The sequence below is a fragment of the Micromys minutus genome (assembly GCF_963924665.1).
Source record: "Micromys minutus genome assembly, chromosome: 4".
Classification (NCBI taxonomy): Eukaryota; Metazoa; Chordata; class Mammalia; order Rodentia; family Muridae; genus Micromys; species Micromys minutus.
The window spans coordinates 76970448-76994164 of record NC_137973.1 but is presented as its reverse complement, the minus strand read 5'-3'; the positions used below and the strand labels follow the sequence as shown (position 1 = coordinate 76994164).

The window sequence follows — 23717 nt, the reverse complement described above, 5'->3', positions numbered from 1 at the left end:
ACATTAAATATTTTCAAAAAACATAAACAGTCTGCTAAGTTAACTCAGAATACTAGTATCTGAACATACTGTTGTGTGATTACAAATAATCCATACTGTCTCTGACTCAGACACATGCTGTATTTTTCCTCCCAAGCACAGAGAAACCCAACAGCTACTTTTTGCAGCAGCAGAATAAAGATCCTGGAGGGTCATCTTCTAATCTGTATTTTCCAGAGTTGGGAAGATCTTTGCATTCTGCTATAAATTTTCGAAGGTCTGTCTCTGGGAAGCCATCTTGCTGGTAGTGCTACTTGGAGAATGGAAAATCCTCATTAATAAGGCTCTGCAGTGGCACTCCAAACTCAGAATGGGACATTTGGCAGTGGAAGAAGAGACGGCTTGGGGGATAAGCTGACACTTCCAGGCATTTCTAGGACATGTCACATCTGGAACTACCCAGGCTAGATGGGCCCAGGACTCAGCACTGGTACTTCTGTGCTCTCCCCTCCCAGTGCCTACAGCCCAGTGATTTTCCAGACAGTGTGAAGGAAGCTCCTTGGGTGAAACCTGGATCAGGCAGCCAGAATCCTGTCTGATTTAGCTTAGCAGAACCTGGCTGAAATCTAAGCAGTGAGCATCCCTCACCTCCCACAGGTGCTCTCAGTGAGTATCCCTCATCCCTCATCTCCCACAGGTGCTCTGACAAAACTTTACCTCTCTTATATGTCATCTACTTTTACCAATGCTTACTGACACTTCTTAGTCTAATAAAAGGTTAGAAAATGTACTTAAGGGTTGGGGACATAGAGTTGAATGGCGTAGGAATGGCCTGACATGTGCCAGGCCCTGGGTTTGATCTTTAGTATAGCTGGCAATGAATTAAAAAGAACTTTTATTTTTTAACACAAATATTGAGAAACAGGACCCTCAACATTCTTGAAATTCCACTTCCTCACTTTCTTCTTCTCCCTGATTATTAAAATGTAGTCATGTGCCTCTACCCATCAATGTCCTCTGAGTACTAAACGGTGCTGCCACACATTCGTGCTAGATCGGCGGTGCCTCCCACTTCTGACAGACCTACCTTAATAGTCTCGTACGTGTCTGTAATGAGCGCAATGAAAAGGCTAAGAATCATGTATATGAAGAGGCTGATGAATGAGTACAGGTAGACGCGGCTGAACAGCCAAACCAGGTAGCTTTTCTGCTGCATCTTCGCAAATGTGGAAAACATGTCGTCTCCATTTATCAGGGAGAATAGGCACTCGGAAACCCTGTTCAAAGAACGGAACTGGGGGGGAGGGCAAAGTTCATTTTCTCCTATGCTCCCTCATGTGGGAGACTGTTGCTCATGACGCCATCCTCACCTAGTATACCAGGTACCCCTTTTCCAACAACCAACCCAAGAGAGCCACCAGCCTTTGCTTTGAGGCTTTGTCATGCCCCAGCCTTTGTTAAGTAGCTCTTTCTTGTCACACTGAGCTGCAGCAACATGAACCAGAGCAGAAAGAACAGTTCTGCTCTCTCAGTGCCTTCCCTTTCCTACCCTTCCCTCCCCCTCTTGCATCCCCTCCCTTCCCCTCACATCCTCTCCCCTCCTTTCCTTTCCCTCCCCTCCCCTTTCCTTCTCTTCTTCCCTTCCCTTCCCCTCCCCATCCCCTTCCCTTCCCTTTCTTTTCCCAACCCTCCTTTCCCTCCCTTCCCCTCCCTTCCCTTTCTTCTCTTCCTGTGCCCTCCCCCTTTTTCTTTCACAGAAAGACCCTTGAAGTGATTGGATGCTTCTGCAGAGATAGCCAGGTTCCAGATTCACGGTCCTTCCTCTCATCATGAAGCTCATCCAACTCAAGGTAACACCTAACAGTCAAAACAGTTCTCACAGCAAACTTTTCAAATACTCTAAAGGGTTTTTCTTTGTTTCTGTTGTATAGTTTTACAGTTGTATAAGGGTGAATTCAAACAAACTGAACAACTTCACTGGTGGTAAAAGAAACACACTTATCTAATGTATTCCAAACAGGATTTCAGGCAATGGAGCAGATCAATAACTCTCAGGAGATGTTCATACTTGACTGATTTATAAATAGTGATACCCTCATTATTAGATCTATATGTGGATGTAGGTATGACTTTCCTTGTTCTAAGGCTGAATTACCAGATCGAAGGAGTGTATGTAAGAAGGCTAACACTGTTTGGTGTTTGACGTCTGCTGGCTGGGCATAGTCAGTGTGTGATCCTTGGTAGGTGGACCACACTCCAGTGGACAGCCCCCCACCCATGTAGATGTGGGCAATGCTAACTATACCCAGTAGGCTATTAAAAAACTGAACATGAAGTTAGGAGGGGAAGGTAAGGGAGGGTCTGAAAGGTTGGGAGGAATAGTAGATGAATACGATAAAAATATGTGCATGTGTTAAGTTCTCAAAGAATAAATAAAGAGTTCATTTTTTAAAGGGGGGTAAAATGGCATATTAGGTGTGTTAGCCTATCACTTGGGTGACAAAGGCAAGAGGGACCAGGATTTCAAGGCCATCCTTGACTGCATGCATGAGTTCAAGACCAACCTGGACAAACAAAAATATAAATGAATAAACAATAGTAGTCATAAAAATAGAAGCCATTGGCCTTGTTGTATGAGCTTAATAACGTCAGGAAGAGAGTGGGGCTGTCAGTACCTATGGTGGTTTGAATAGGAACACCCTCATTAACTCGTGTGTTTGAATGGTTGGCCCATAAGGGGTGGTCCTATTTGGAAGTGTGGCCCTGTTAGAGTACGTGTGGCCTTGTTGGAGGAAGTGTGTCCCTGTCAGGCCAGGTTTTGGTGTCTCAGAAGCTCAAGCCCAGGCTCAGTGGTATACAATTCTGTTCTTGCTACCTGTGGATCCATTTATAGAAAGAACTCTCGGGTCCGAATCCAGCACCATATCTGCCTGCACACTGCCATGAGTCCTGCCACACCAATAATGGACTAAGCCAGCCCCAGTTAAATGTTTCCCTTTATCAGAGTTGCCATGGTTATGGTGTCTGTTCACAGAAATAGAGACCCCGACTAAAACAGCACCTTCTCGTGGTAGGGGCCGAGCACAATCCATCCGCAAAAGCAATAGCCTAGATAGATCATAGCCGCACAGCAACAGAACCTGACAACACTCGGCAGCGCCGCCTGGAGGGTCAGAATGAGGAGCTGTGGAAAGGAGAGAGGGTGTTAGTTCTCTCTGACGTTAGTCAAAATAGTGAACTAGCCCAAGTGGACTCTGTAGGATTCCTTACATTGTACTTCGCAAAGAAACCCAGGTATCGGATAACGCCAAGCCATACAAGCATGGTCGAAGTCCCCAGAAGTATGCTACAGACATCGTAGCTGGTGAGGCTCTAGATAGAATAGGAAAAATGGGTTAAATTGCAAAAGTCAGTTAGGCAAGAAATACTAAATAGCTATGTGCCAGGGGCTGTTCTGGGTGTGAAGAATAAAGCAACGGAGAAATAGTTCTTTTTAAAACCTTCATAAAGCTTACACTCTAGTGGACTGTAAAAGCCAGCAATGGATTAATCCAGCCTTCAGTACACTCACTGAGGGTAAATGCTGAGGAGGAAAGCCACTGGTATGGGGAGAGGTAAGAGATGAGTGTGGGATTGCCAAGACGTGAGGGAGAAAGTTAGCCAAAGACCTGGAAGAGCCTCGGACAGGCAGGGCAGCAGATGCAAAGGAAGGGAGACAACTGGGATCCTGGCGAGAAGTGAGCAGCAGATAAAGCAGGGAGGTAAGGGGTGGGAGTGTAAGACCCCACGGCTACTTCAGGTTGTTTTTGTCAGAAAAGGTCTGAGATCTGAAGAGGAGTGACACAGGCAAGTGTTGTCTGTGTGGGTGACGGCAGAGGGCTGGGAAACACGAGGGTGCTTGGAGTGATGTGAGAACAGACAATGGCTAGGTCCAGACTGGAACTGCAAAGGTGACAGGCTCCTTCTCAACGGCAGAGCATATAAATCCCCTCTAGGATTGGGGCACAGGGGAGAGGAGTTTTATGGAGTAGAGGAGCTTCAGTGAGCACGTGGTTTGGGGCAGGAACACACAGAGAGGTGTTATTCCCAGTGGAAAGGCAGTGGGAGAGGAGGACTTGGACTGGGGAGGGCTGGTGTGTTAAGCCTGAGAAGGTAAGTAGACAGTCAAGATGTGAAGTCAACACTTGGCTACAGGCTGCAGCACAGAGACTTCTAAGGTGCAGATTCGACACATGTTGGTACATAGGTACCAAAAGAATCAATCTGGGTCAGGACGACAGTGCCAAGGCAGTGACAGACAGGATGCCTCAAAACCTCCTCACACTGAGGGTTAACCTCATGAAAGGGAACACTGACAGACAGGCCGGGATCTGCAGGAGACCTGGCAGGAGTTGCCTCAGCTGAAAGGCAACGCACGCAGACCAGACCAGCAGTGGAAATCTACAGACAGTTCAGGACGGAGAATAATGATCCATGGGCAACAGCAGAAAGGAATTTCCATGGCAACGTGATGCAGCAGGATTGGAAGACATACAGAAGAACAGTTAGTAGGGGGTCAGACTCACCAGCAACGTTAGGTACTACTTTGATATCTTTTGTCCTGTGAACTGGAGCAGAGACATGGGGAAATCACTGAGGAAAGGATCTGGGAATTTAATTTAGCAGAAGAAGCAAAAACATAGTATAGGAGAGTGACAGGAGAGAATTGCCAGAGAGAAGAAAGAACCAGGGGCTAGCTCAGGAGAGGCAAGTGAAAGGACAGCAGCCTAAATCATTCACAGTGTCAGAATGGACAGGCATTAGAGACAAGTGGCGGCTGTGGAAAAGGTTTTTCTTACTGCTGTGAAACAGGAAGTGAGTGGAGGGGAGGAGGAAGTGCCGGTGCTTTCAGAAGGGAAGAAAAATGAAGACAATGTTGGACATCATGAAGGCTCACTGAAGGAAATGATACTTGAGGTTCATAAACGGGAAAAAAAAAAGATTTCATGTAGGGAAGCATCCCCGTAACCCCAGAACTGAGGAGATGGAGGCAGGAAGATCAGAGTTCAAGACTAGCCTCAGCTACATGGTGAGTCTGAAGAGAACCTAGGCTGCATGCGATATTCTCTTAAACCCAATAAGGTAAGTAAATATTAACTATAAATTCACCATAATTAATTTTTTGTTCCCTAGAGCTAGACTGCACAAAAATACAGCCATATGTGGTGTCAGCTGGGCCGTGGTGGGTACCATCTTGGCCCTGTGTTCTCAGGCATTTGTGTCCTTCTTCCCCACAGCCCCTGCAAGTGGGTTTGACTAATGTCACTCTAGGGTGTGTGAGCAGGAATGAGATCTGATACTCCTGAGCCAAAACTGCCACCATCTGGTAGTCTCACTTCCCACAGGCTGGAGCCAGTTCATGAGGCAACCCTGTGTCAGTCGTGGAGTCAGAACGAGCCCTTAGCATCTGGCCAAGAACAAAATACACAGAGCATTTTGAATGACCTGCCAACCTAGAGTCCCGCCCTGACGGATTCAGAAGAGAAAAGCAAGCTGCCCTTTGACCTGGCCCGTGTTTGGAGTCTGCCTCTGTTTACAACCAGGGTCCTAGATGTGTAGTTCATTACGACAAGACTAGGAGGCTATGGAGCTGAGCAAGATTCATTTGAACATTGTTAATTATTTTAATTTATTTTTACTTGGGGGAAAACTGACTAATTTTAGACTAGATTAATCTTATTTCAGGAGAATAATATCAATGGCAAAACTAAGAAAGTGAGCATATTTTTACTTTAAAAGGACAAAGGAAGTAAAGGTAGAAATGCACAGGGTAGTACTTTGACCTTATTCCCCTTCTCCCACATTCCTCCTCCTCTTCTTCCTTCTCCTTTTTTTTTTTTTTTTTTTTTTTTTTTTTTTTTTTTTTTTTTTTGGTTGAATATCTTAACCTTAACATTTTCTGTGAGACCTCTTAACAACTCAGCATAATTTCCTTGGTGTGTATATGACTTTTGATGTGTATGGCCTTTGAATTCTGAGTATAGCAGTATAGCTCAGAGCATTTCCTGGCCACTCAGATGAACTGACCTATCAGTTTGCGGATTATGCTTTTTAAAACTCTACTTGCAACATCTAATAGCTGAGCAGTGGTGCAGCATGCCTGTAATCCCACCACCCAGGAGGGTGAGGCGAGCAGAGCTGTGAGAAAGAGTTCTTAGATAGTCGAGGCTCCACAGATACCCTGTCTCAAAAACCAAAAGGGATGGATGGATGGATGGATGGATGGATGGATGGATGGATGGATGGATGGATGGATGGACTGACTGACTTCTAGATTTAAGGCTTAACTAGAGTTAAGAAAACTGCTATTGTCTGTTTTGAGTTAACTGAATACAAAGCCCAGAAGGAAACATTTTTTTCAGTTTGGAAAAATACATTTTACCATCCTGATATTTTACCATTGTAATAGCACAGTTGGGAAGAACAGTATTACCTTGGCTTGGATTTCCATTTTCAGGACTGATCCAACGATTGTCAGTATGTCACTAACAATAATCATAATGTACCACCCATTGATGAACTCCATCTGATCCGAGGTTGAAACTTCCTTCTTGTAGTGAAGAAGGAAAAAGTTGACAAATTCCTTTTGGGAAGGGGAGAGACACTGTGAGCTTCAGTGTGACTGAGCATGTCAGCGGCATCTTGGGGAGCAGGGCTTACCTGCTGGAGCTGAAGACCCCTAACCACAGACCTGGCACAGAGCACCAGCGAGGACAAGCAAGTCAGAATGACAAAGGCATCAAAGATCATCATGTAGTGGGTGTTCTTCTGAACTGAAAGACCAGAAACATTAATATGACGATATGACTTCTTTCTTAAATAATTCATATAATTCAAACATTTCAGAATGACAATGACAGAAAGTCCTTTGAGCCTTTTCATTAGCATTTAAAGAAAGCTGAGGGTCCTCCCCCCCCCAAAAAATCAAAGATCTTTCATTATCAGCCTGTGGCCTTTATGCTGAATAGGTTCTCCTCGTGGGTGTGATATGCCCACCCATTATCCCAGTAGTTGGGAGCAAGAAGCAGAAGGATTACCATGAGGTCTAGGCTAGCTTGTATTATATACTAAGTTTGAGGTCAACCTGGGCTACGTATAATGAAATCCTCTCCAAAAATAAAAATAAAAATAGTCAATCAGTCAGCAAATAAGTCTTCCAACACCTACATTGCTTGATAGCATACTTAGCTGGGTATAAAATATCCATTAAGCATCCTTATGTACCTGGCACTTTTCTAGGTGCTGGAATGCAGTGGTAAACAAAATAGACAAGGCCCCTGACCTAACAGGAGCATCTGTGACATGAGACAAGCAAAGGAATGAGCAGGTGCACGGGCAATCAGCACAGATAGAGTGATACAAGAGACATTAAATCACAGGCACAGACGGTGCTCAGCACACTTCCCACCTGACTCAGTTCCAAGCACTCTGTGTGTACAGAATCCTCATAACAGCCTCTGTGAACCTGTAGTGCTTTCCCTCACTTTGAACTTGAGAAAACTAAAACTCAAGGAAGCCCCGTAATGTGCCTAGGCCATGCATCAAATAAACACAGTCAGTGTTCAACATTCACAACCTGCCTCTAGCACCGCCACTCTGCCTGAGGTTGTTCTGTTCTGTTTGTTTTTAGTCTTGTTAGGGGACATCCTCAGCTCTGGCCATAAAACTGATTCAGAACATGTGTCCCTGAACCCTCCATACGAAGCTATGTTTCAGACTCACCACTCCATACTGGAGAAGGTGGCCAGGAAAGAAGCCATACCAAGGCTTTAACTGAGCCTTGGGTGACAAAAAAAGAACAGCTTCTTCCAGGCTCACACATAAAGTCCCAGCACTTGGAGACCAAGGCAGGAGGACCATGAGTTTGAGGATAGCCTAGGCCATATAGGGAAACAATCTCTAAGCAATGGAGGAGGAAGAAAAGTGGAAGAGAGAAAGAAAAGAAAGAAGAAATGAATAGAGGAAGAGAGAGAGGAGATGGGGGGAGGAGGGGAGAACATTTTTCAACCATGTTGAAATCCCGGAGAATTATAAATGCTGTTGTAGCCCACATGATGGTGCCATTAAAAGTGGGCAGAAGCCGCAGCCACCAAATCCACTGAGCTTATCTCTACGGGGTTGCTGTGAGGAAGTAACTTCAGAAAGAACTAGAATAGAGTTGATGTTTTCCCAGTGGCTTCTAATGGCTGTCTAAATGTCTATTTCTACCTTATAAAGACTTAAAATTTGAACACAAGCATTTAAGAGTCAGCTTCTGTGCCGGGCACTTTGGATGCTTCCATTTTCCCTCTGTGCGATGCTGTTCACTAGTGGCAAAACAAGTTTGCACTCCACCTAGATATAAGCCCATGACAGCAGTGAGACTTGTGATTCCAGAACTCCATACACCATACACACACCCTACACCCTACACCAGTGCCTGCCCTCATGATGGTCTGATGAACAACACTCACACAGTACCAGACCCAGCTCAGGTCTACCAACTCTCTTGTGTACAGCAAAGGAAATCGTGCCTTAGCAGGTGTCCAAGATACTTCCTCTTCTCGGTAGAACCCACGCAGTCTCCTGTGTTGTGCAACCATGAGCAAAGTGACTGCAGTCGGCCATATGGGCTACTTAAGAGGACCTAGATAACGGTTCAGGGAAATTCCTTCCCGGCGGTGTCTTCCTGTTCCGGACAGGACTCATTCTAATCTGAATTTTTGTTTGTGTTTCTAGAACAGATTCCCCCCTTCACATATCACTCCACTTTTTAAGTCAGGTGAAAGACCACTACGACATGTCATGACTTCAAGGTCAAATCCTCCTTTCTCTCTCTATGTAAAAACCACTACACATCGCTCCCGAGTCATGGTTTCTTCTGTAAACCATGTAAACATCTGTAAACAAAAGAATTCTGCTGCTTGTTGTGATATTTAAAGATCTTAAAAGAGAAAAATGGGTACATGTACACTTTTTGTGCAGAACTACTCATATGTAGTTCGTAAGGAGAAGGCAGGTAAGAACTGTGGAGAAGGCAAAGAGCTGTTGGATGCTACTAACTTATGCACTGACTGAATTGTCAGACATCTACAGCAACCCAGTCTGCCTCCAGAATGTCAAGGGCTTGGGACTGGCCCAGTCTTTTACTTAGTGGTGCCTACATCCTGCGGGCAGTAATATAATGTTTAATTAGCATCTTGAAAAATGCATAGAGCTTATTACTTACTTGATCCAGACACATGCCAGTCTTTGCATTCTCTGATAGAAATGTCGTTGTCTAAACTTATTTTGATTCTTCCACTGTGAGCCCTGTTGTCGAATCTTATCTGTAAAGACGGGAAAGGGGGTCTAGGATGCATGATTGGGTTTTGGAGTCAAGATATGTCTCTAAATCCACCGGGAAGCAGTTTATTAGAGGACAAGGGACATGCTGGTCTTCACTTCTGACCAGCAGGTACTGGTCTCTGTCAATCCCTAAGGAGTGTCCCCTTCATTTCTCTGTGAGGTGATAACACTGAATTAGATCTGCTGCAGAGAGATTTTAGCATCTACAGCCCATGTTTCTAGGATGCACTCTAGCCCTGGACACCTGAGCAAACATGGGTGCTCTCCCTTCTGGTCCAGATACTTGGGAGCTTTCCTCTGCCCACCTTCCCACTGGACCTTAGCAACAGATAGCTTTTGGTGCTGGGGTAAGTTAAGCAAACACAGAATTGTCAGCACAGAAACATGTCACTCCTGTCCTTAGACACCCCAGGTGGAGAGGTATTTTGCTTTTTTTTTTTTTTTCTGGGCCTAGATTTCTCCATCCCTCTGACATCCCACCTATTACGAAGGGCGTGGTGACAGAGTTGCCGGTGTGACTTGCTTCTGGGATGACCAGTTGAGGATGCTCCGTGCAAGCAGCACAAAGCTGCGGCGCAAAACCCCGCGTGATCCTCCCGCGTCTCCTTCTACCTTTCTTGCTTCTTCCATTCAGAGAGAAGAAAGGAAAGGCAAGAAAACCCACTTCCATTTTTCTTCCCCTCTCCCACCAAAACATATGGAAAAGTCACTTGAATGTCCTTCATTTAGAGCTTAGTTAGTCCTAAGTGAATATCTACCTTACCCCACTTGACTTCCATGCTCAGGGACTATCTCCGAAGGGGGGGTGGAAAGACTGTAAGGCAGAAGGTGGGAGGGCTGCTGTGAATGGACACAACCGGGAGACTGCACCCATAAACTCACAGAGGCACAGGATCAAGTCAGCTGACTTTACAGTGTGGAACGAGAGACACATGAGACCACACCCCTAGCTGAGGAGCTACTGGCACCTCATGGTCGCTGGAAGAGATGCTCATGCTCTGATGAAGAGCCTCCTACCCCAGCATACTCAGATGGAGTCAACTGGACTAAGTGAGAAGGTTGCAGAATAGGGTCTGGGAAGAGCTGGAGGGGGCGGTGCTAGTGAATACGATCAAAATACTTTGTACTCATCTATTTAAAATTCTCAAAATCCTCTGCCGTGGGTTACACTGAAACTTCTCCACACAGAGAAGGCAGACAGAGGTTCAAGCATGAGATTCTAAGTAACTTCAGAGTCAAGTGTCTCCTTGTGTCCCCTCAAGACGGAGTATCAGAAGAACACAGCCCACATAAGGGGATGCCAGTGTCATTTGATGGGGTGAAAGTCCTTACCAATGGGAAATCATTCTTTGTCCACATAAAGAGCCTCAAGGACTGATGGGGACTCAGCAGATATCTTTAATTATGTTTTAACAAACCTCAGCAAATGCTGAGTCTCCCTAAGAAGGAATTATGCTGGATGGGACTTTAAAGGAGTATCATGGGGGAATGGTTACTACATTTGAAGATGCACTTGTTACATAGGTATGAGGGCTGAAGTTCAGATCCCCAGGGTCTATGAAAGCCAGGCAGACAGACATGGCGGCTGTCTCTAACACTTGAGAAGCTGGGTCAAGGGATCTTCTAGGCAAGTGGGCTAGCCAGACTGGCCAGAACTGGTGAGCTCTGGGTTCAGTAATGATCTGCCTCAATCCATAAAGGGGTAAAGCAATCAAGGAAGCCCATCAATGTTAACTGTGGACTTGTAGACAGATGTACAACCCCACACACATATATGCATGTGCTCACACGTGTGAATACACATATACAATAATACACAATGCACATCATGTGTGATACACATGTGATCACATGCATACAATGCATACACATGCTAAAAAGAATTTAGATGTTCATGCACCTAATGAAGAATCTCAAAAAAAAAAAAAAAAAAAAATCAAGGGAGACTGGTGAATGCAATTGAACTATAAACCCAACTCAGCACACACGGGCAGAATTTCGATACTGTTTCAGCGAGCCTGGTAGGGATATACTGAGGACTTAGGTATTAGAATTCAGTCACTGGGGAGGACCCAGGTTTCACAAGCATTTTCTTGATTCATTCAACAAGTAATAGCATCTCCTGTCCTGTGCTGTCTGAGGGAATAATATTAATTAATAAAGTGATTGAAAGCTTCAAGGAGTTTTCAGCCTAACAAAAATTATGTCAAACACCTAGGAAAATTCTAGAATAAAGGATGAAATGCCAACCACATAAAATATAAAGGGAGAGAAGACAAACACAAAACAGAAGCTGAATGAAGAGAGCCCAACAACTCAGGGAGCTGCCTGGGAGGTTACAGAACGTGTGTCTAACTGAAGAATCACAGACACTCACCAAGAGGGTATCAAGACTACATGAATTCTGAAACCATCATTTCTGAAGCTCAAGATAGAGAAGACTTGATGATAGCTCAAACTCTTTAAAATCAAGGAATTTTGATGATTCATAACTCACTGGTGACTACCAGGACCGACATATATAATATAGTGCAAAGTCCTCTTCAGGCTTTGGATGCTTTCTCATGTTAAACTACTCTGTGGTCATTATACTTTATGATGGAATATTATTTTACTCCCATCCTGGAAAGTCAATGTGCCACAACCAATTAATCAAGCTTCATGAATGTCAGCTACTGCAGAGACCATACAATTGAGATCACGTAAAAAAAGGTTTGAAATGCTCTCCTACGTGTGGCCAGACAGAATGTGTTACTGATACAGCTTTTTAAAATCACATTTATTCATGTAGTGTGTGCGTGTGTGTGTGTGTGTGTGTGTGTGTGTGTGTGTGTGCACGTGCATGCACGCACACAGCTCAATCTGCAATTGGATACACCCAATACAGAAGGGGAAGCAGAAGAGAGAAGAACCAGAGCACTCAGGAGCACATAAGGGAGGTAAAGGCAAACATCCATGATGAGGAAGCTCAACAAAGACCCCTTGGTAACTGTGGAAAGTAATCTGTCTGTCTGTCCATCCATCCGTTCATTCATCTATCCATCCAGTCACCCACTTACCTACCTATCTATCTATATCTCCCTCTCCCCACGCCCTCCCTTTCCCTCTCCTTCTCCCGCTGCCTTTCATGATACTGCTCCTTTGGTATTTGGTCATCTGCTGTGCACCAGGCGCCATCCTGGAGACAACTCAACCATGAGGTGAGTCCCTGCCATCCAGAACATGCACCAAGGTGTGGAAGACAATCAGCAAGTTAGCAACAAGCAGAGAATAGAGCTGGTTGGAACAATGTCCCCAGGCACGTTTGGGTAGAACATCCTATATTTTTGACAATGCCTTAGCACCAGTACTCGAACCATGCACATAGTTAAAATAATCTTTCTCCGGTCAGGAGACACATTCAGCACAGCCCACACTTACAGTCAGAGTAAAGTCGTAGCAGTCAGGCAGCTCCTGGTGGCGAACTGTCTGCAGATTGATGGCTTTGAGCTTAAATTGGAGCTCCACTGTCAGAAGTCTGGAAAGCAGAGGATGCTTGAGATGCGGGCCCACACACAGAGCTGCGCTGTGTGCTCCTCTGACTGCCTCACCTGTGGAAGTCCAGGGTCAGGTTGAGTTTATTTGCTCCAGGGGTTCCCACGAGGAAAGCTTCATCTGGCTCTACAAGGAAACATTCTGCACAGAAAAGAACAAAGCCATCAGTAAAACTGCATTTCCAAGGGACAATGGTTAAGATCGGTTGCTCGTATTGGTTCCTTTTAGAACCAAGATAGTAAGAATTCAGTATCGATGCCCTTGTTCTGTGTCTCCTGTCTTTAAGACATTTCTGGAGTAGCCGACAATTTAGAAAGACCCAAACTGTCTCAGGTCAACACTCTCTCCCCCTCATGTTTCTTGATGTTTTACCTGCTTGCTTTTCTTTTGAATTCATGAGTTTTATAACAAAGGGTTCACGATAGAAGCCAACACCTAAGAACTTCTGAACAGTTTTTCTTCTGCCACAAGGGCAGCCACCCATTGATGTTTACAGAGATGAAGTTATCACGGGGCTTAGGTATAAATCAAGGGATCAAAAACAATAGTTGGAGATTATAGGGGATCATCACCTGTTTCAACTTCTGGATCGATGTCAAAGGTGTCGTTCCCGGGGCAGATGGTTCCTTGCCTGTAGAAGTGCTGGCAGATGGCCATAGCTGACTGCTGAGTCCCCTTGTTCTCATAAGCATGGTTGCCGACAGAGATGTTTCGAAGCTGCAAGTACTTCACCCAAGAAAAGAGAAAGGAATGGAACACCAACCAGGGCCAAAGCAAAGCTATGATAATCCTTCCTGGCCATGTCTCCCCTCGGAGTGCAGACATTCAGGAAATATATCCTCGGATGCTGCATCTGAGTGAGAGACTAAAGAAGTACAGTGGGGGTCAGAAGGGGCAGTTGCTGAGTTCAAAGAAACGCCCGCAGAGGCCTTGGATACTCAAATGCTTTGTACAGTCTACCCAGGAATCCTTCACTTCCATCCTCCTGCTCCAGATTCTTCTGGTTGGGTGAGAGCCTCTCACCCAGGTGCAGCATCCCAGACCATTCTTTGACTGGTAAAGTCAAAACAAATTAGATTACCAGTAAAAAGCAAATTAGATTTGCAGCGGAGCACAGCCCCTACAAGTAAAGCAAGTATTTACTGCTCATTTGTGGATGTTTCTTGTCATCAGACCACATACAATAAGGACTTTGTATTAACAAACCTTTCTGTGTCTGTCTGATACTTCTGTCTACGTGGACCGATGTCATCAAATACTATTTGTTATACTAATGTGTTGCAGTAAAGACAGAAAATGGAGTAGGGAAAGTGAGTGAAAACAGCACTCTGGGATGGCCGTGGATCACCCGAGTCAGAAGCAGCCAGGGAAGGAGAAGAAGGAAGGGTCAAAGGAAGCCAGGGTCTGTGAGTACTTGGGGACACTGTGGCACTGAGATAAAGATGCCCTGCCATGCCGTGTGGCCCTAACGGAGCCAGCACTAGTGTGGGAGAAGAGGTTGCCACTTTTCAGTGTTTACCACAGTGTAGACACATCTGTGGACACTGACAGAGCACGTGTCTCTTAACATGTATGTATAGATATGGACAGAATATGCGTCTCTCTATTGCACTGTGTAATATGAGCTGCGACTTTTGGTGGATTATTTAGAAAGCAGAGGTGCAGAGGCCACTGCGTGGGGCGTAAGAGCAAACAGCCAGATGTGGGAATTAATGTGCTACATTTGATCTGTTAGACCAAACAGTTCTGACATAACAGGGCTGGAGGGCCTGTGTGGACCCTTCACCCATCTGCATCCCTTTCATCATGGAGGCCGCAGCAAGGAGAAACAGGGGCTGAGCGTGTAGGTGCCTTGATCTTAGCCTCTGAGAACTGGGAGAAGGAAACGGCTTTCACCCATCGTCCTGCAGATCTTTTCCTATAGTGGCAAAAAGACATGTGACAGCTAAGATAAGGACTCCTCACGGAAAGAAAATGGAGCTCTAACCAGCAGCATAGCCCCAGTGCCAGGTACGGCGTTGTGAAGACTAAGTTTCTTCCTACTGATAACGGTAAAGATGTTTTACAAGGAATTCACGAGGCCTTTAGTCCAGCATAGCGATTGCTTGGAAAACCAGGCACAGTAGAATGCATCTGTAATTCCGGTGTTCCTATGATAAGACAGCAGGCGAGACAGGAGCACTCTCTAGAAGCTCACAGGTCATCTAGCCTAATATATGCAGTGATGAACAAGACTCTGGCCTCAGACAAAGTAGAGGTTTGGCAACCAAGATTGTCCTCTGAGCTTCACACAAATCCCATGTCGGGTCCTGCACAAACATCACATATACATGCACACACTTGCACACACTCCTTCTTACATACACACACATCACTGTTTCACACATTCACACACACACACACACACACACACCACTCTCTCTCACACACACGTGCACACACACATACATACTGTGGTGGTTTGCATATGCTTGGCCCAGGGAGCAGCACTATTAGGAAGTGTGGTCTGTTGGAGTAGGTGTGGCCTTGGAGGAAGTATGTCAACTGTGGGCATTGGCTTTAAGACCTTCCTCCTAACCACATGGGAGCCAGTCTTCTAGTGGCCTTCAGATGAAGATGTAGAACTCGAAGTTCCTCCTGCACTAAGTCTGCCATGCTCCTCCCTTGATAACAATGGACTGAACCAGTACCTGTGAGGCAGCCCCAATTAAATGTTGTTCTTATAAGAGTTGCTTTGGTCATGGTGTCTGTTCACAGCAGTAAAATCCTAACTAAGACACGTATTCTCTCTCTCTCTCTCTCTCTCTCTCTCTCTCTCTCTCTCTCTCTCTCTCTCTTTCTCTCTCTCTTACACACACACACACACACACACACACACACACGACTCTAATCTCAGAGAAGGTGTAAAGTACACTCACACACACACATACTTTTTTAAAGTCTCTAAATGTATCTTCACCAATGAGCTATTTGCTAGTTCCACTCCAAAACTCCTATGGCCTGTTTACCAATGCCATGCAGCTTCTGTGTCTGACTAAACTCCCTATTCACACTTCGTCAGTCCTGGCTCCAGTGAGATGTACCTCATCCTGGCAGCTGATGATACTTCATCCTAGTGGCTCATGGCCTCTGAATAAGCTGCCTCCAGAAATGAGGAGTCATGGATGCTCTGGGACGTGTTTAAAGGAGGGATTTAATGATCTCGAAACGTGCTCTATAGCTAACGTAGGTCAAAAACACTGACTTCAAAAGCACTTTTAATGATCCCTTCAAAAGAAGTGATTTGGGACCTTGAGAAAGTGCCAATTATAGGGAAAAGAACCTAGAATGAAAACTTGAGTCTGGAGTATGAAAAACAAGCTTATTTTCAGCCGAGCAGTCACAGAATAATCATCACAATTCATAAAAGCCTCGCTTTATCATGAACTCGAAGGCCTTGCTTGTTACACAAACTGTGAAATTAATATTCTTGTCAGTTATTAGAAGTCTCTGAAAGTAGAAGCTTTGAAGATTTAATGACTACCTACATCCAGGGTTAGGTTAGTAATTTCAGATATTGAAGCTCTCACATGAAGTCCTATCCCTGATTCTTTTAAATGAGTCATTAAAACTCTTCCTTTCTGTTGGTAGGAAACTTTTTTTAAATCAATTTTTACTTATATATGAGTATAGTGATATCTTTCTATCAATTTTTAAATGTTAGTTTTATTTTTACCCGGGTGTGTGCACACCTTTGTGTGTGTGTGTGTGTGTGTGTGTGTGTGTGTGTGTGTGTGTGTGTGTGTATACCAGCCAAGGCCAGAAAGACAAGAGATTTTTCTGAAGCTGGGATTACAGGCAGTTTTGAGCTGCCCAGTAAGGATGCTGGGAAACAAACTCAGGTTCTCTGCAAGAGTGACAAGTGTTCTTAACTGCTGAGTCATCTCTCTGGCCCTTAAACTATATTTAAATAGTTTATTCATAAATCATCTCCAGGCAGAATTGTTCAATCCATGAGTGACGGTTTCTGTATAATCCATTGCTATTTCTCCAGCCTGTTCTTTCTCCTGAGAATTCACACACTGTCTGGATACCGCACTATTAGAACACTTGCCTACCTTGTGCAAGGCCCAGAGTTTAATTCTAATACCTAAAGCAAATAGAGCAAATAGACACCCGGTACACACAGTGACTTACCTGGGTCACTGCAAAGATGATCTGGTCATACACATCATTTTGAGTGTACACTGCATAGGTGTCATCCATTCGGTCCATGTATCCTTTTAGAAAGAGGTGTTTGAAGGCTATAGTGTTCTCTTCTTTGAAAGCTACGACCATCTGATTACTTAGTCCAAACAGGACCAACTTAAAGAAGAAAAGAAACAGCATGATACTGAAAATTCTGAACAGAGAAGAAATAGAAGGTTTAGGGGCCTGACTAGAAAGAAGTTATGAGGGATTTGGCAAGCTACCAGAAGGTTCTCGGCTTGGGGGCCCCCGAGATGGCTCCATGGATAGAAGCATTTTTCTTCCAAGTATGAGGACCTGAGTTCGAATCCCCAGAGCCACAGAAAGCTGGGTGTGTGCCAGCAGTCCAGCATGACTATACGGACACAGGACAGGAGATGTGTGGAAGCTCATGGACCAGGTAGCCTGGTGTACACAGAGGCAAACAACAGATCATGTTAGAAGGTAAAGGAGTGAGACTTGGCTGTTCTCATATCTCCACATACACATGCACGCATTTGTGCATACACACACACACACACATACACCACATAAACAAAGATAGACACACACAAAAAGATACACACAGTGACAATGAGAGAGAGCATGAGAGAGAGAGAGAGAGAGAGAGAGAGAGAGAGAGAGAGAGAGAGAGAGAGAGAGAGAGAGAGAGAGAGGTGGGGGGTGTATGAAGGGAGTCTAAGGCAATAAGACTGCACTGAAATTTCAGACAATCTAGTTTCCATAGTGATTTCCAAACTAGCCCCGGCAATAGATTGAGACCTCATTTCAAAAACAAACAAATCACCTGTTCCTTTTAAAACACTTAAACACTTTTATATGATTCTTACCAAAAGGCTTAAACCACTGACTGATGTTTCTCTGAACCACTCTAGTAACTAAAGGGAGGTCGGATGAATTCTCTAAAAGATAAGTAATTCAGGACATGGGCTGAGAGAGTGCAGGTCTGAGAGTGTGCAAGTCTGAGAGTGTGCAGGTCTCAGTGTGTGCAGGTCTCAGTGTGTGCAGGTCTCAGTGTGTGCAGGTCTCAGTGTGTGCAGGTCTCAGTGTGTGCAGGTCTCAGTGTGTGCAGGTCTCAGTGTGTGCAGGTCTCAGTGTGTGCAGGTCTCAGAGTGTGCAGGTCTCAGTGTGTGCAGGTCTCAGTTGTGCAGGTCTCAGTGTGTGCAGGTCTCAGAGTGTGCAGGTCTCAGTGTGTGCAGGTCTCAGTGTGTGCAGGTCTCAGTGTGTGCAGGTCTCAGTGTGTGCAGGTCTCAGTGTGTGCAGGTCTCAGAGTGTGCAGGTCTCAGTGTGTGCAGGTCTCAGTGTGTGCAGGTCTCAGTGTGTGCAGGTCTCAGAGTGTGCAGGTCTCAGTGTGTGCAGGTCTCAGTGTGTGCAGGTCTCAGTGTGTGCAGGTCTCAGTGTGTGCAGGTCTCAGTGTGTGCAGGTCTCAGAGTGTGCAGGTCTCAGTGTGTGCAGGTCTCAGTTGTGCAGGTCTCAGTGTGTGCAGGTCTCAGTTGTGCAGGTCTCAGTGTGTGCAGGTCTCAGAGTGTGCAGGTCTCAGTGTGTGCAGGTCTCAGTGTGTGCAGGTCTCAGTTGTGCAGGTCTCAGTGTGTGCAGGTCTCAGTGTGTGCAGGTCTCAGTGTGTGCAGGTCTCAGTGTGTGCAGGTCTCATTGTGTGCAGGTCTCAGAGTGTGCAGGTCTCAGTGTGTGCAGGTCTCAGTGTGAGCAGGTCTCAGTGTGTGCAGGTCTCAGTGTGTGCAGGTCTCAGTGTGTGCAAGTCTGAGCATGTACATCACTTTCTCTGCTCTGGCTTCCTGTATGCCACGGGGCTGCACACTGAGCCTGCTCACTGTCCCTGAGGCAGAGATGCGCTGCTCCGGTCTTGTCAAGACTAGAACATAAGCACATGAATAAAGCGCCGAGCTTGGTCCACTGTCACCACCCAAATGCACCTATTATTGCTCTCAGGAAATAGTGTTCTTGCCCAGTGGACGCAGGCCTCACCATGGAAAGGGTACAGATAAGCTTCTCAGTGCTGTGACATATTGCATCATCACCTGGAAATTAAGAATTCCAAGTGCAAGTTGCCAAGTATTGTACTGAAAAAGGAGCACGTTTTCATGGCGACACATTAAAGAGAAACCGTGCCTGCTTCCGCACAACTACGTATGAGCCGTGCGGCCTTTTAAACTGTAAGCATCAACTCTTTCTCTGAAGGCAGAGACTGGGATTTCCCTACTAGGAGGGTGGTTACAATGACATGAAACACTGTGCTGGGACGAGTGGTCACAAGTCCAGATAAGAATTCTACCAGCTTCAAATGATTCTAGAAACTATCTTGGTCCACTAGTCCTAAGTACTTGTTTTCAATAAGCAATTGAGATTAGCATTCTCGATATTAGAAAACAAAACAAAGCAAAGCAAAACAAACAAACAAACAAAAACCCTATCAATAGTTGGTGTTCACCAAGAACTAAAAGTAAAAATACAAATCTAAACTTGGCCTTCATTTTTTTTTTTCTTTCTGCTTTTAACAAGAGATACTTCCTTTTACCAGCAGGAGAACCTACATGTTTTTTTTTTCTTTTGATGGTTTTTTTGTGTATGTGTGTGTGTTTGTAGACTCATATATGTATGGAGGTCAGAGGACAGTTGGCAAGAGTTATCTAAAACCTTTTACAATGTGCATTCTAGAAATCAAACTCAGGTTGCCAAACTTGGTGGTAAGCATCTTTACCAGCAGAGCCCTCTTGCCAGCCCCCCTACAACATGTTTTAATAATAAACTACACCACCATATGCAACTATCACAAAAACACCATCCCTCAAAAAAAATTTAAAGAAGTTATGAAAAATAAATTGAAATTTTCCTTTCTAACAAAAATGAAGGCATACATTTCACAGGCTGATGCAAAGTCCATATTCTTATATTACACTGTTTTCATTATTCTGGGCTGCAGGACTCAAAGAGATTGCCTACAGCAGAAATCTGTGCAGTTTCTAGAAAAAAAACAAATGTCCACAATATTAGGAATAAAAGAAAGACCTCATGTTGGGAATCAGCTAATGTCTGTGTAAGAGTCTTCTCAAGAAATGTCTTCATTAGGATCCAAATGCTAAAAAGGTTTATTCCCAAAAATTATTATGGCAATAAAATTATAATAATAAAAAATAATAAAGAGTCAGGGGTCAGGTACATACTTTACCAACACTAGGAAGACAGAGGTAGGTTGGCCACTGTGAGTTCAAGGGCAGTCTTGGTCTACATAGGGAGTTCAAGGTCAATCAGGCCTAAATAGTGAGCCTGTCTCAAATTTAAAAAGAAAGAAAGAAAGAAAGAAAGAAAGAAAGAAAGAAAGAAAGAAAGAAAGAAAGAAAGAAAGAGAATCAAGATGTTAGGGAAAAGATGAAGAGAATAGGGGGCATATGGCCCATGGAGGTGCAGAGAGGTCTGGGGACAAGGGAGATGCCTCTGGAGGGCCCATGTTGGGAATCCCTTCCCCCTGAGGAACCAGCCACAGACGATGGTATAGTACAGAGTGTATTCAGGTCATGGGAGAGTTAAGAGGGTAGTGGGGGGGGGGGGAGACAGAGACAGAGACAGAGAGACCGAGAGAAATAGAGGAGTAGAGGCCAGCCATGAGCACGTGGAGGGGGGGGAAGGGGAAGGGGAAGGGGAAGAGGAGGTGTAGAGGTGGAAGAGCAAGAGAGGCAAGAGAGAGAGGAGGGGTCAAGCAGCCCCTTTTACAGTGTCAAGTCACTGGGACAGAGCTTACCGGGCTACTGCAGGGTAATTGAGGGGTGGGGTATACCTTGCTGTTGCTAGGTAACTGAGGGGTGGAGTTTACAGAATCCCAACACTAGAGAAATAGAGGACAAACAAATGGAGAAAGAAACAAAGTGGAAGGGAGAAGGGTTTATGTATCTTTATTTATTGTCTGTCCTTGCAGGTGCAGTTAAAAGTCCTTTGATGAACCAGCCCCCTACCCTGCTATGCAAAGAGGTTCCACCTAACTCCGGCTGGAAGATACTTACCTGGACAGTCACCATTGCGATTTTCAGAATCTGTATGGCAAGCTTCCATGGCTTCCTACCCCGAGCCCAGAACTTCTCACAAGGGTTCATAAAGAAGAATTTGAGTTTCCGTCTCATCTGGTCTTCTAAGAGAAGCTGCTCAGACGGGGATGAGCTCGGGTGGAAAGTGCAGGGACTTTCATCCTGGGGCGAGCTGCAGCTGCTTACTGCCACCTCGGGACTCGCCATCTCTAGGGAGGGAGCCAAACACTTCCACTCAGCTGGGAGCGACACTGGCCCGAGAGGTTACCTATCGCCCAGACTGAACCAAAGGGTCACAGTTCTCGAGGTAGAGGAAATGGACAGGGAAAGGGGGCGGGGCCAAGAAAGGAATGAGGTGAGCTCCTCTGGCTGAGTCGGGGTCAAGCCTCTCACCCGCTGAGAATCAAACATTAGGCCACGGTTAACCTTTGCTTAAAGCCTTCTTCCCTTTCCAACCTTAAACCTGCCGTTTTCTAGAAGCGCGACTTGGACGCCCTCTGTATGTGCTAGGAACTCCTTGGGCTGGTGTTTTTGCTTTGTTAGATTATAATTTCATCCACGATATTGCTGGCGCCATCTAGCTAAGAAAAGAAATTTCTTAGCAGCGCTTTGCGGGGTGACTTGAAATCCACCAAACTGGTACCTTAAGCTAATGACTCGTGACACCTCTTTTGAGAAAACCAGGCCCAGACATGAGGATGTCTTAGTCTTGCTTCTGGGGCCCCTCTCTTTCTCTTTTTAACCCTCATGCTCAAAAACTGTATTAAAATATTGTTTATGAACTTCACCCCTGCCTCATGTTGGCTAGCCTTAGAATTCTTTTTTCCGTATTAAAGTCTAAGGATCTGGGTTTTACTGGAATGGAAGTCCCCGGAGATTATGAGTGTTCTTTCGGCAGCTGCAGGTGACAGTGGCCGAGCTGTGTTCCCCAGACGTGGGGCTGTTAGTATGTCCAAGGAATCCTGCATGGCTGCCCCAGTGTCCCTAGATAGGGTTGTCCTGTACCTCAATACCACATTTGGGGGACACAGACAAGAACAGAGGATATCAGTTCCCCCATTGGTTTTCATCTATTAAGTGAATTCTCACCTAGTTGAAAGTTAGCAAAGTCAAGGACTATTCCAATAAGTAAAAAAACAAATTACTTGTTTACATGTATGTTATGCACCATATATATATATATATATATATATATATATATATATATATATATATATATATATATATATGCTTTCCAAGTCAATAGGAAGACACAGTAAAGAGGCTGGGAAAGGACTTCAGAGAGTAAATGGGCCCTGAAATGGCATGCAGATATTTTGTGGATATGGTCATTTTTTTCCCTCTCCTGTGGGGGGGGGGGGGCAAAAACTTCCATATAATTATTAAGCATTAAATAGGCTTTATAGAGAACCAAGAACCAGCTTGGATCTTGATACTTCTATGACTAGGGTCAGCTCACTCAGCCTACTACATCGAGCCTCAGTTCTGAAAAACGATAATAAAATCTATCCTCATATGATTATAGGAAACAAGAAATTAAATGCAAATAAGACTTTTATGTAGCGTGTAAGCAGGCAGCCTGCCCCTCTACCTTCATTAGTCAGGCAAGCTTTCTAGTGCCAGTGTGATGTCAGGACAGTGTGAGCCCCAGAACTGGGCTCTAGTTCCCAAATGACCCACCAACTGCACTTCCTTATACTTACCAACACATTTTACCCTTTGAAGCACATGCCCCCACTATTTGAAAGGGGTAAAAAAAGGCTTTTCCAGACTTCGGAAGAAGTTTCTCCAGAGAGTGGGAGTTATCCAGGATTTTCCCTTTAGACTAGCACTGGTACCATGGAAACCCATTCAAATAAAATACCCCACACTCACCAAGACAAAAGAGTCATTCCACACAGAACAAAAAGCCCATCTGAGTTTAGTGTTTTCATGAAGACTTACACTCAGCCACGAAGGGAGAAGAGTTAATTACATAACATCTGATAATCATATCTACAGCTTTCTGAGTCTAGAGTCATACATTTAATATGGATTACCACATTCTCAGCACACCCAACATTCCTGAAATGTTGATGTGGGCTATAAAAAAACCAGCCATGGAGGACATTCTAAATTCCTGATTAATAAAAAGATTAATAAGACCACTGCTGAGTGAAGAAAATACTGCACAACACGCGTTACTATGTAACAAATGCACCCAGTTCCTTGTAAAGGTGTATATTCAAGTGCAGCTCCTTCCACAGTGTATCTCAAAGTGCCACAGTGTATCTCAAAGTGCCACAACGTATCTCAAAGTGCCACTGTGTATCTCAAAGTGCCACAATGTATCTCAAAGTGCCACAGTGTATCTCAAAGTGCCACAGTGTAACTCAAAGTGAGTATATAATCTCCTTAGGGAAAAAAATAAAGGAGAGGGGGGAAAAGGCCATTAATTCTTAGGAGGGCTTCTCAATGTCTTATCTCCTCCAAGAGTAGACCCTCAAGGGCCGCGTATGTAGCTGAGGAACAGAGGGCTTGTGGTCCTCTATCCCCAGTCCAGCAAAAACAGAAGCTAAGGAGTGGGATATTTTAGAC

General features: G+C 44.8%; 1 protein-coding gene across 2 annotated transcripts; it reads right to left on the bottom strand.

The window, feature by feature from the left end:
- MCOLN3 (mucolipin TRP cation channel 3) lies at window positions 1-21347 on the bottom strand (the record flags this gene model as incomplete). 2 transcript variants are annotated; one of them, XM_080915193.1, is made up of 12 exons in its annotated part: window positions 1-289; window positions 1067-1273; window positions 3041-3163; window positions 3250-3351; window positions 6452-6601; window positions 6679-6791; window positions 9227-9326; window positions 12766-12862; window positions 12936-13020; window positions 13452-13605; window positions 17056-17223; window positions 21120-21347. In XM_080915193.1, the coding sequence occupies 12 exons, from the start codon at window positions 21345-21347 to the stop codon at window positions 155-157; spliced, it is 1662 nt and encodes a 553-aa protein (XP_080771319.1). In that variant the 3' UTR covers window positions 1-154. The 2 variants fall into 2 exon arrangements, with proteins under 2 accessions (XP_080771319.1, XP_080771320.1); XM_080915194.1 differs by lacking the exon at window positions 17056-17223.
- Window positions 21348-23717: the final 2370 nt, after the last annotated feature.